Source organism: Bubalus kerabau, chromosome 8 (assembly GCF_029407905.1).
Source record: "Bubalus kerabau isolate K-KA32 ecotype Philippines breed swamp buffalo chromosome 8, PCC_UOA_SB_1v2, whole genome shotgun sequence".
NCBI classification, from domain to species: Eukaryota; Metazoa; Chordata; class Mammalia; order Artiodactyla; family Bovidae; genus Bubalus; species Bubalus kerabau.
The window spans coordinates 55,065,212-55,078,188 of record NC_073631.1 but is presented as its reverse complement, the minus strand read 5'-3'; the positions used below and the strand labels follow the sequence as shown (position 1 = coordinate 55,078,188).

At 39.3% G+C, this 12,977-nt stretch overlaps 1 protein-coding gene across 5 annotated transcripts in view; it reads left to right on the top strand.

Moving 5' to 3' along the window:
• CAV1 (caveolin 1) overlaps window positions 1-12,977 on the top strand; it is a 58,483-nt gene that overhangs the window by 25,880 nt on the left and 19,626 nt on the right. For 3 of the 5 annotated variants that reach the window (XM_055590307.1, XM_055590308.1, XM_055590309.1), the window contains exon 3: window positions 8,728-10,942. In XM_055590307.1, coding sequence (XP_055446282.1) covers window positions 8,728-9,069 — 342 coding nt within the window. In that variant the 3' untranslated portion in view covers window positions 9,070-10,942. Of the gene's footprint in view, window positions 1-8,727; window positions 10,943-12,977 lie in introns of those variants that run through there. The other 2 variants (XM_055590310.1, XM_055590311.1) reach the window with 1 other exon arrangement.

Below are 12,977 nucleotides of genomic sequence, written 5' to 3'. Positions count from 1 at the left end.
TGAACTGTGGTTGAAGCATCACATCACTTGGAGAAGACTCTTGAGAGTCCCTTGAACTGCAAGGAGATCCAACCAGTCCATTCTAAAGGAGATCAGTCCTGGGTGTTCTTTGGAAGGACTGATGCTAAAGCTGAAACTCCAATACTTTTGGCCACCTCATGCGAAGAGTTGACTCATTGGAAAAGACCCTGATGCTGGGAGGGATTGGGGGCAGGAGGAAAAGGGGACGACAGAGGATGAGATGGCTGGATGGCATCACCGACTGGATGGATATGAGTTTGGGTGAACTCCAGGAGTTGGTGATGGACAGGGAGGCCTGGTGTGCTGCAATTCATGGGGTCGCAAAGAGTCGGACACGACTGAGCGACTGAACTGAACTGACTGACTGTGTTTTTCTATAAGCATGAAAATGGAATTATATAACAGAAAAAGAATAATATAATGAAAAATAAAATACGATCATCAAAGGTGGTTTGTTTTAGAATTATATTAGTCATCTATAGCTGCATAACCAATGGCCTCAAAAGTCAGTGGCTTTGTATAGCAACTATTTAAATAATCTAACAGTGTATCTGAAATCCAAATGTGACTTAGCTGAATGGTTCTGTACAGGGCCTCTCACAGGCTTTAATGCACGTGGCAGGGCTCGAGTTCGTCTCAAGGCCCAACTGGGGAAAGACCCACTTCCAAGCTCACTCACATGGCCACTGGTAGGATTTAGTTCCTCCCAAGCTTCTGGTTTGAGGACTTAGTTCCTCAGTGGCTATTGGCTATAGTTCTGCCTCATTTAACTTCCTCACACACCTCTCCAAAAGGCAGCTCACAACTCAGCACCTGGCTTCCCGCAGAGCAAGCAAGCAAGAGAACAAGAAAGGAAGGAAGATGATACCATGGTCTTTTGTAACCTGATCATGGAAGTGACTACCCCATCATTTTTGCCACATTTTATTATTTAGAAGCAAATCAACAAATCCAGCCCACTCGAAAGTGGGGGGAACGTTACACAAAGGCATAAATACCAAGAAGTTGAGGAGGAGGGATCATTGGGCGCCATCTTAGATGTTGTCTATCACAGAACACATGAATTTGCTTTTTTTATTGTCAATTTATCATCCTACTTATGGTTTGCTAAAACAAACTTTTCTGATACAGGTTAGGGAGTGTATTCTGGGGGTAGAGTATAGTAGTGCTGAAAGGATTCTGAAGTTACTAATTGAACTTAGGTTTATAAATGAGGAGTTGTACACCTACTATGCTAACCAAAAGGAAAGAGTTAGTTACTATATCACTTCAGAATGCTTTCTGATATAGGTAACTGAAAATCTGAATAGCTGTGGCTTAAAAATAAAAGCATAAGGAGAAGTCTAGAGGCAGATAGCTACTGAATTGTTTCAGTAGATTGGTAGCACAAAAGCAGCATCTTCTTCTATTCTCTTGGTCTTTTAATTATATATGTCACCTCATGGTCAAAAGATGACTTCTCTACATTAAGGCAATACATCATTTTATAAGTAGGAAGAAAAGGGCAAAGGGCCATACCAAATGCCTCTGTTTCTTTTCATAAGAAAGATAAAGCTTTCCGGAAGTCTAGCCCAGCAGACTTCCACTTAATCTCATTGGCTAGAACAGGGTCACATGTCTACTCTAAACTGACCACTTGACAAGGAGACTAAGATTACCATGGCAAGTCTAAACCATCTATAATTTATCTCTAAGATAAAAGAATTATTTCCATGACCTGAACAAATGAAGCTTCACTGGCAGAAAAGTGGGACTGTGGGTGTCAGGCAGACAACACACATCTTCTATAAACATCTTGTTTGTTATTATTTATGTGTTCCATATATCCAGTATAATCACAGTTTCATAATTTTATCACAATTTTCACAAAAATCTAAAATGATATTTTCTCATGGAAACAGAATAGGCAAGCATCTTTGCTTATTAAATCCCAAAGGTACTTAAAGTTTCCTTCTTGGAAATTCTTTATCCAGAAATAAAATGTCCAAATTTTGAGACAAAAAAAATGAGCCCATGTTTTTTAATCCTGAGTACATGGAAAATTCTTTTTTAATATTTCCATCACATACATTTAACTAGCCAACAACTATTATTAAAACACAATGAGACAGATTGCTTTTCTTGACATCTGCTGCTAGATTTTTGCTAATTTATGTTTCAAAAATTATAGCATCATACATCAATGTTGTACAAAAGTATTTAATGTCATTTATAAAAATCTAATAACATAAACTCTTGACTCTTTATAAAGCATCTATTAAGACATACAAATACTGAAGTTTATTTATGCCTTTGATTTTGAAGTCTGATTCTTGCCAGAAGGGCAACTTGTTCCATAGTTTACAGAACAGAAAATCAGCTCATTGGAGGAGCAGCTCAACCTCATCTGAAGCATCCCCATTCTAAGAAACTAAATGGCACCTGCATGTCTTGGCTTTTGTGTTTGTCCAAAAGGAAACCTCTAATTCTTGCTCTGCTCCAAATTTATGTGAGCAAATACAGTTCGCTCTGAGTAACACCTGCTCTGAGACTTCCTCTAGAGGGGTAAGAGGGTCATGTCCCTGAGGAATGGGACTCCAGAGTGACAGCTTTGATGAGGGATAAATCAAACTGATGATGCATTGATGATATGAACAATGAGCACACTAGAGATAATCAGAAAAAGGCACCACTTTTCATTCAATGATGTTCAAATTCACATTCAAGCCTAGTTGCCTTTTCCATTGGCTATGGAATGTAGCATCCAGATGATGGAGGGTGTGCGGTGATAAGCAGACAGTAGTGGAAAAGCCCAGGAAAGTTTCTAAGCCTGAATTCCAAGCCTGTGCCTGCCATTAAGTGGGAAAGTATTCTGGAGAATCCCATGGGCGGAGGAGCCTGGTGGGCTGCAGTCCATGGGGTCGCTGGAAGTCACACACGACTGAGCGACTTCACTTTCAATTTTCACTCTCATGCATTGGAGAAGGAAATGGCAACCCACTCCAGTGTTCTTGCCTGGAGAATCCCAGGGATGGGGGAGGCTGGTGGGCTGCCGTCTATGGGGTCGCACAGAGTCGGACACGACTGAAGCGAATTAGCAGCAGCAGCAGCATTCTTGATCTGGTCATCCATCTGATAGCTTTGTCCATCAATTTCTCTGTCTCAAGTGGATCTCCTTTTCTTTAAGAATCCCTTCAGCTTTATATATCTATGAATCTGCTAAGGCAACTATGCTTGGATGGAATTGTGAACTGCCTTTAAATGGAATGACTGATTACTAACAGAATTTTGTTGGGTTCAATCGATTATGAATGTTTCAAAATGTATAATGAGGATATTTTTCAAAATATTCCTTCTGGTTTTCACCTATTCACCCTAAATAGGTATACAGAAATGTCTATATTCATGCTGAGAAAAGGACATTTCTCCTAACCTCACACAGTGATGTATTTCAAGTCTATGTCTTAGAAGACAATGAGAGACTTACAGGAGACCTAGAGTTAGGAATGGGGTAGGCAGAGAAGGGACATAAGGAGAAAGATGTACATTCATAGGGAAATAGTGTGGAGGGTAGGGGTGGACCTAGGCCTGGGAATCAGGAAATTAGAGTTCTAATTTCACTGATTCACTTAGGACCTTGAGAAATCTGGTCCATTTAAATTGTGCCTCAGTTTCCTTATCTGCCAATTAGAGAGAGAGTTCTTGGCTAGGTGCCCAGGATTGTGAGAACATGATGTGCAGGGCCATGGAAATTCAGTCAGTACCAAAAAGGCAAAACATCCTAGTCACTAGATGTCCTAACTTAAAATAGAAACATTAACAAGAGTAATTTCTTTAATAATCAAAATGTGCATGTTTTAGGAAGCATATCATTCTGGGTGAAAATTAAGCAAACAGGTCTAATTAGAAGAGCTTATAGTCCCAGGGATACAAAAGCAAAAGGAAGTTAGACTTAAAGAAGGACAAGTTCAAGTTTTGCCCCTTATCATCCATATGACCTTGGGTAATTTCTTAACCTCCAACAGTAGCCTCATTATGTAAAATGAGAATAATGATACATACCTCAGAGGTTGTGGTAAAGATGATTACAGATGGAAGTTAGCTCTTTTGAAGCACTGATGAGGTTTGAATTTACAGCCACCATGTACTTTGCAACTGATAGTTTCTCTTATTTCAATTGCCTATTTAAAAATGTAGTCACCCACAACAAGTAATTTTTAATGCTGTTTATTGAGCATTTACTATATTGCAATGATCTATCCCCATGCCAAGCACTTTGCATAAATTTTCTCATGTCCTCCTCACAAACACCTATCAATATTACTATTACTGTTGCAGAAATGGAGGTAGAGAGAAACTAAAGATTATTTCTGGCTTCACTGTGTTTCTTTAACCTGCCTTTTCTCTCTTGAACTGCATCTAATTGACTTTTATTTTAAGCCACGTTACATTCTTAAGACTAAAGCAGCAACTAACTAAGGAATATATTTATATAACATGTTATTTTTGTCATGTTGCTTTCCACCCCTGGAGACTTGCTCTAAATTCACTTGGATATTTGAAGATAAATCATACTCACTGCAGTTTTGGAAAGCATTAAAAAAGTAGCCACTCAAATTTTTTAAGCAACTTAAAACTTAAGAATTTCCAAAATGTTCACTGAAAAAAGCATTTATATTTATGTTTAGAAAAATTAAATTATCAGTAAGAAATCTTACATAGATGGCACATGTTTATAGATCTTCACTAAGGACCAATCATGTATATAAGTGTATGACCTCATCCTAACACTGTTCTCAGAGACTAGGCTATGGGAATTCGTACAGTTACCAGAGGGTTAAACTCAATAATCTCTCTCTTTCTCTTTTTTTTTTTTTGTTTGGTCAATGTGCCTTTTAATTATGAAATACGAATTGCCTTAGAGAAAATTTGAAAAATAGTTTTTAAGCAATGTGGTATTAAAAGAAACAATCAATATCTTTCAAACTAGATTGGAAATTCAAATCTACCTCTTATTTACCTGGACAATTTATTAAGCTTTACATTTTTCTATTAAATGGCAATAATAAATTACAGAGTTGCTGTGAGTTAAATGAGAACAGCGTTTGATCATGATAGCCAGTCAACAAATGTTAGTAACTATCCATTCCCTTGGAAAAGAATCTGTAGGCAAACATGCTTAAATTCTGTTCTATAAAGAGACAGGAATCCTTGGTTCCTGTAAAGTCCTTACCAGCCTCCTTTGGCAATAGACTATCCCTTCAGGGCATTCATGGACCACATTGCCCAACCTTTGATTCAGATTAAAAATACCTTGCTCTAGTGCATTCATTTTGACTTCACCAAAGCCTCTTACAAAATAAAGTCATCTTTTAAAAATAAAATTCTTTGGGGACCTTTCAAAGGAAAAGCACAGACCTTTATTTTTAACAGCTTTGGGAAAATCCAGTACCAGAGCAAAACCCTATAGTAAACAAGTATCTGCACAGAAACTTCATTGAAAGATTGATCTGACTTGCCACACATTTACAACAATCTTTTAAAACACACAAATGTTTACTTCTGAGTCTAGATCTAAACAGGGAAAGAAAACATTAGAACAACAACAAATTTATTTAACTTCCTTTAGATAATTATGGACATACCTTTTTTATATATTACATATTCTTAGGACATTGGACAACAGATCAAGAAACAGAATGTTTTAGAAAATAAACATTAACTATTGGTAAGCATCATGTATTTTCTCCAAAAGAAGCCGATTGTGTTTAACCAAAAGTGGCTCCTTGGCACTGAGAGGCTCCATGGAGTCACATAAGTCCTCATTCCTTAATCCTGAGTTTGCCTGGATTGCTGCTGCTGCTGCTAAATTGTGTCAGTTGTGTCCAACTCTGTGCAACCCATAGATGGCAGCCCACCAGGCTCCCCCATCCCTGGGATTCTCCAGGCAAGAACACTGAAGTGGGTTGCCATTTCCTTCTCCAATGCATGAAAGTGAAAAGTGAGAGTGAAGTCGCTTGGTCGTGTCCAACCCTCAGCGACCCCATGGACTGCAGCCTTCCAGGCTCCTCCGTCCATGGGATTTTCCAGGCAAGAGTACTGGAGTGGGGTGCCATTGGATTGCTGCTGGCAGTCATTAACGTGTTTATATTTCAAACCACATAATATATATGATTTATATATTTATATATAAGGATATATAAATATATCCTTCATATAGCTGCCACTACTCCGCAGTTAAACTGGCTCTGTCCTACACTTCTGGTGGTAATTTTGTTACCCCATGCTTTAGTCTATATAATCCTTCCAGATGCATAAAAGCTCCTGCAAATTAATTCTGTGGGAAAGAATGCTATTGGGAAAGGGGCCAGGCTTGCATCCTGTCCCCACCTCTGCTGTGTTTGACTTTAGCAAGCCACCATTATGTCTTCGAATCTATGTATCTTCTTTTGTAAAATGACAACCTACCTTCCCAGATTGGTTTGAAACCCTAGATCACATGGAGACAATACATGTAGAAACATTTAGTAACAGTTAACTGCTACATGACTACAAACTAATTTGATTATTTTCTAGTGGCCACCAAAAGGGACTAGTACAGGTGTTGCTTCTGCTGCTAAGTTGCTGCAGTGGTGTCCAACTCCTTGCAACCCTATGGACCATTGCCTGCCAGGCTCCTCTGTCTATGAGATTCTCCAGGCAAGAATACTGGAGTGGGTTGCCATGATTTCCTTCAGTGGATCTTCCTGACCCAGGGATTGAACCCACATCTCTTATGTCTTCTACACTGGCAAATGGTTCTTTATCACTAGCACCACCTGGGAAGCCCCTAGAGAGAGCAGAAGTGACATTAACAGCAAGGAGAAAATTAGGAAGGCAGTTAAGAAAATGTTAAGAGAGAACTTAGTTTTTAAATTGAAGAAACAGTAAAAGTTTTGAATAAAGACAAATTCAACCTGTAATGGGCCTTGCAGGTGGTGCTAGTGGTAAAGAATCTGCCTATCAATGCAGGAGATATGAGACGCAGATTTGATCCCTGGGTCAGGAAGATCCCCTGAAAGAGGGCATGGCTTTAATCCTTAAAGCTCAAGATTAAGCAGCAGTCCAGACAAGCTCCAGTACTCTTGCCTGGAGAATCCCATGGACAGAAGAGCCTGGCGGGCTATGATCCATAGGGGTGCAAAGAGACGGACTCAACTGAAGCAACTTGGCATGCAAGCCCAACTCTCTCTAGCAGGCAAACCTGAAGCTCAAAGTTCATCTTAGGCTTTTCTCTCTCCTTATCCTTGAAGTAACCAAGTCCTGGGGACTCTTCCTTTAACATCCCTGAAATTCATTCTTTTCTTTTTTCATGGTCACTATTACAGTTTTGGCCCTGCCATCTCAAACTTGGGATACTGCAAGAATCTTTCTTCCTTGAGTCTCTTTTCCTTTTCCCCCAGCCTAGACACTGCTATCAAATTCATGTTGGTAAATGACTGAATTGGATTGTGGCTGCATTCCTCTGCTCCAACATCTTCAACAGACACCGCCCCCTCAGCCCCCACTGCCCCCATCACCACTTTATATAAAGTAAAACTGAGTCTGGCCTCAACCTTTCTTTTTGGCCATGGCCACACAGGTCTATCTGCCTGTGACGCTCACTGCATCATCCTTCCTTATCCTGGGGCCTTGATCACAGCGTTTTCCAGATCCCTTCTTCCTTCCTTTCCAAGTCATACTCCATTTTCCAATCCCTGCTCAAATCCTGTCACACAATGAAGATTTCTTGAATCCTCAGAGCCCACAATGATCTAATTTCCTGAAGATATTCTACCAGCTGAGTGTTGGAGAGTTGATAATCAGTCATGAACTGCTTCCTGGGTGGGGCTAGTGGTAAAGACCCCATCTGCCAATGCAGAAGATGTAAGATGTAGGTTCGATCCCTGGGTCAAGAAGATCCCCTGGAGAAGGTCATGGCAACCCACTCATTTTCTTGCCTGGAGAAACCCATGGACAGAGGAGCCTCGTGGGCTACAGCCCATAGGGTCGCAAAGACTCAGATACGACTGAAGTGATTTAGCACATATGAACTAACTACCTCTTAACATTGTGTGTGTAGTTGTCTTGGAATGCAGTTAACTTGCTAAGTTGCTTCAGTCGTGTCCGACTCTGTGCGACCCCATAGACGGCAGCCCACCAGGCTCCCCGTCCCTGGGATTCTCCAGGCAAGAACACTGGAGTGGGTTGCCATTCCCTTCTCCAATGCATGAAAGTGAAAAGTGCAAGTGAAGTTGCTCAGTCGTGTCCGACCCTTACTGACCCCATGGACTACAGCCTATGGCTCCTCCATCCATGGGATTTTCCAGCAGTTAACTTAGGTCATGTTATTTACATTTTACTGAATGCCTAGTATACTTATCCATATAGCTGGGCTTTACTTGAAGGCAAGACTTTTATCATATCCCTTTAGTTTTCCCTGGAGCAGCAGCTCTCAACCTTTCACATAGCAAAGAAACACCCAGAGAACATGTTAGAAATCCACCTTGACACTACCCTTAGAGGTCTGGATGGAGCCCAAATCTGCATTTCCCACAAATTCCGAGTGAGGCTGATGCTGCTGGGTGCCTTTAAGCATTTAACACAAACCTGTACATAAAAGCAAATATATATTTATGCATACTCAGAAATGGGTTTTTTCTTGTTTCTTCTTTTTCAAGCTCATGTTCTGTCACTTCTTCTTTTCAGATTGATTTTGAAGATGTGATTGCAGAACCAGAAGGAACACACAGTTTCGACGGCATCTGGAAGGCCAGCTTCACCACCTTCACTGTGACAAAGTACTGGTTTTACCGTTTGCTGTCTGCCCTCTTTGGCATCCCAATGGCACTCATCTGGGGCATTTACTTTGCCATTCTCTCTTTCCTGCACATCTGGGCAGTTGTACCATGCATTAAGAGTTTCCTGATTGAGATTCAGTGCATCAGCCGTGTCTATTCCATCTACGTCCACACCTTCTGTGACCCGCTGTTTGAGGCTATTGGCAAAATATTCAGCAATATGCGCATCAACATGCAGAAAGAAATATAAATGACATTTCAAGGATAGAAGTATATATGATTCTTTCTTTCCTTTTAATTTTCTCAGTGCCAATTTCAAGTTGCTAGTATAGCAACAACGTATGAATGAATTTCCTGGTTCAGAACAAAGAAATCACTCTCTCAGTCTTCAGAACTATTATTTTTCTCCTCTGAGCTATTGGGTTGTCTGTGTTGGGGGTTGTCTGAACTTTTAAAACCCATTTAAAATATTTTTCTTTCATTTGGATCATTGTTCTATTGGCTGAGATATGAACCTATTGTTAAAAGATAACTTGAGAGAAATACGAAGAACTGAGGAGGAAAAAAAGAACTAACAACCTCAACTGCCTGTTCTAAAATGTCGATCATTTCATGGTAAGGGAAGTATTCCAGGCTATTGTCACTGAGTGTACAGATATGTGGGCAGTTTTAAGCAAACTCTTCCCTCCCAAGTGTTTAGTGAATTGCTGCCATTCACTGTAATGATTCAATGGGATCTAGTGATCTTCATCAAGTTAGAAAACATAATCTGCACATGATCTATTGCCTTACTTTCTTGAAGTTTTAACCTGTGATAGATACTTGTATGCCTGGATATTTGTTACATAGATGATGACACCTAAGTGCCTTCCTGTTCTCCAGGTTTTCCTTTTAAAATAGGGTCCACCTCATCAACTTTCATTAGGTCAGCAGCCTTCCTGAAGACCAAAATTAGAAAAATCCATTACCTAGTTCTTCACACTTATTTCTGACTCCAAGATATGGGATCAGATGAAGTTCATGTCTGTACTTGATCACACAACATCTTTATCCATATTGAGTATGGTCCACATCAGCCCCATTAAATGAATTAAGGTGAATAAATGGGGCCAAGCCCTCTGGGCTGGCAGAAGTGGAAGCCAACTTTCCCTGCCTCTCACTAGCTGAATGAGGTCAGCATGTCTATTCAGCTTCGTTTATTTTCAAGAATAATCACGCTTTCCTGACTCCAAACTAATCCATCACCGGGGTGGTTTAGTGGCTGAACATTGTGTTCCCTTTTCAGCTGATCAGTGGGCCTCCGGGGAAGGGCTCATAAAATGGAGGCCATTGTGTGAGACTGTCAGAGTTGTTGCAAATGTGACCCCTTCAAATTAAAGCACTTGCAACTGTCTGTTATGCTGTGACACATGGCCCCTCCCCCTGCCACGAGCTTTGGACTTAAGCCAAGCATCCCTTTGCTCAGAGAGAAGATGGGGGAGGAGGCAGTAATAAAAGATGGAGGTAATTTTGCTGGAATAAATTCAAATTCTTCTGAATTCAAACTGAGGAATTTTACCTGTAAACCTGAGTCATACAGAAAGCTGCCTGGTACATCCAAAAGCTTTTTATTCCTCCTGCTCATAGTAAGATTCTTCCCTGGGGGACTTTATTTTTAACCTTCAGTTATGCTTTTATTTCCACACACCTGTTGGAATTCGGCTTGGTTTCTTTTTTTGCCTCTTCCAGTTTTCCTGGCACTTTAATCGTCAACCTGTTACCTATTTAGGTTTTCTGCATTAAAACAGACACTGGCATGGACATAGTTTTACTTTTAAACTGTGTACATAACTGAAAATGTACTATACTGAATAATTTTTAAGTGAAAAGATTTTTTTATCTTTATATGAGGAAAATCACTTGGGAAATCGTTTTGTGATTCAATCTGTAAACTGCGTATCCCAAGACATGTCTGTTCTATATAGATGCTTAGTCTCTTGTGCAAATCAAGTGCTGGTCCAAAAGACTGCTGAAATTTTTATATGCTTACTGATATTTTACACTTTTTTTTATATTGCATGTCCTGTAATAAGTCTACACAATAAAAAATGTTTAACAGTTAAATAGTCAGATTTATTGTTTTTCCCCAAAACAGGCCTGCACGTGTTGATTTCTGTAGTGTGGTGTGTGTGTGTGTGTGTGTGTATAAAGTGCATGTACATAGAGTCTGTACATTATTGTAGTATGTTTTAGGGGGTGGTGGTCTTCCACTTTTCAACTATTAAAAAGTCATTTAGTTGAGATCTTTCTTCTAAGGTCATCACCATTCATGAGTTACTTCAGATAAAAGTTATAATTAATAAATATTTGTTTAGCAGTTTAATCAATATTTTGTTACTTGTCACCTAATTTGAGCCACTAACAACTTTATGTGATTGGTAACTTTCTCTATTGGTATTTGACACATTCAGGGAGGCAGTTATGCTTTGACTCATTGCCATTTCTTAACTGGAATTTTTTAAGATGTACATTTCAGAAGTAATTTATTTTGGCCTTGGCTAAGTTTACATTAAGATATTCTGTATTAGTCAGGGTTCTCCAGAGAAGCCAATAGGATACACACACACACACACACACACACATACATATATATATATGAAATATACCCATGTGAATATATAAGGAAAGTACAGGGAGAAAGAGGAGTAAGAAATTGGTTCACACAAGTTAAGGCTAAAAAGTCTCAAGGTCTGCAGGTGAGTCAACAAGCTACAGGAAAACTGATGGGATAGTTCCAGTCCAAAAGCTGGCAGGTTGAAACCCACGAAAAGCCTATGTTTCAGTTTGAGTTCAAAGGCAGGACAAATCCAGTGTTCCAGTTCAAAGGAAGTCAGGCAGGAGCAATTCTGTCCTACTCAGAAGAAGATCAGCTCTTTGGTTCTGTTTGGTCCTTCAACTGATTGGCTGAGGCCCACCCATGTTAGAGAGGGCAATCTGCTTTACTCAGGCTACCAATTTAAATGTTAATTCCATCCAAGAATTATCCTCATGAAAACACCCAGAATAAAGTTTGACCAAATATCTGGATGCTCCAGTCAATTTGACACATAAAATTAACCATCACAACTTCCAAATAAAATTTTGTAAAGGAATCTTCTAACTTCTTTGCCCTGAAACTCCTTTCATGTGGTTTACAGAGTCCCTCTTGCTTGGCTCTCAAGCATGCACTGAAGCTCATTATTTAGTAATGCAGCCTGGTATTTGTGTTTATCCAGCAAATCCATTTCTAGTACGCAGTGTGAACACCTGCTTTTGACCATGGCAGGATGTCATTACTTGGCCAAAGTTATTCACCAATTCAAGCAAAATCAATGCAGTGACTTTAAAGAAAAGCTTTTGCACAACAAAGGAACCATCGACTAAATAAAAAGCCAACTGAAGGGAAGAAAATATTTGCAAATGATATGACTGATAAGTTAATATTCAAAATATACAACTACATCAAAAAAATAACTCAATTGAAAAATACATAGAAGATTTGAATAAATATTTTTCTGAAGAGGAAATGCAGATGGCCAACAGACATATGAAGATGCTCGACATCACTAATCATTAGGGAAATGCAGATCAAAGCCATAATGAGATATCACCTCCTATCTGTCAGAATGGCTATTATCAAAATGTACACAAATAACAAATGTCGGAGAAGATATGAAGAAAAGGGAACCCGCCTTCACTGTTGGTGGGAAATTGGTACAACCACTGTGGAAAATAATATGAAGGTTTCACAAAAAATTAAAAAGAGAACTACCATATGATCTAGCAATTCCACTATTGCGTAAACATCCAAGAAAAACAAAAACACTAACTTGGAAATATACACACATCCCAATGTTCATAGCAACATTATTTACAATTGCCGAGATGTGAAAGCTACCTAAATGTCCATCAACAGAAAAAAATGGATAAAGGAAAAAAGAAGACATATACACACACACAATGAAAGCCATACTGATATGTACACTTGGTTATATTTAAAACAGATAGCCAACAATTCCCTGTATATCACAGGGAATTATGCTCAATATTCTTTAAAAATCTAAATGGGAAAAAGATTTGAAAAAGAACAGATACTGGCATATGTATAACTGTGTTTCCCTGGTGGCTCAGACAGTAAAG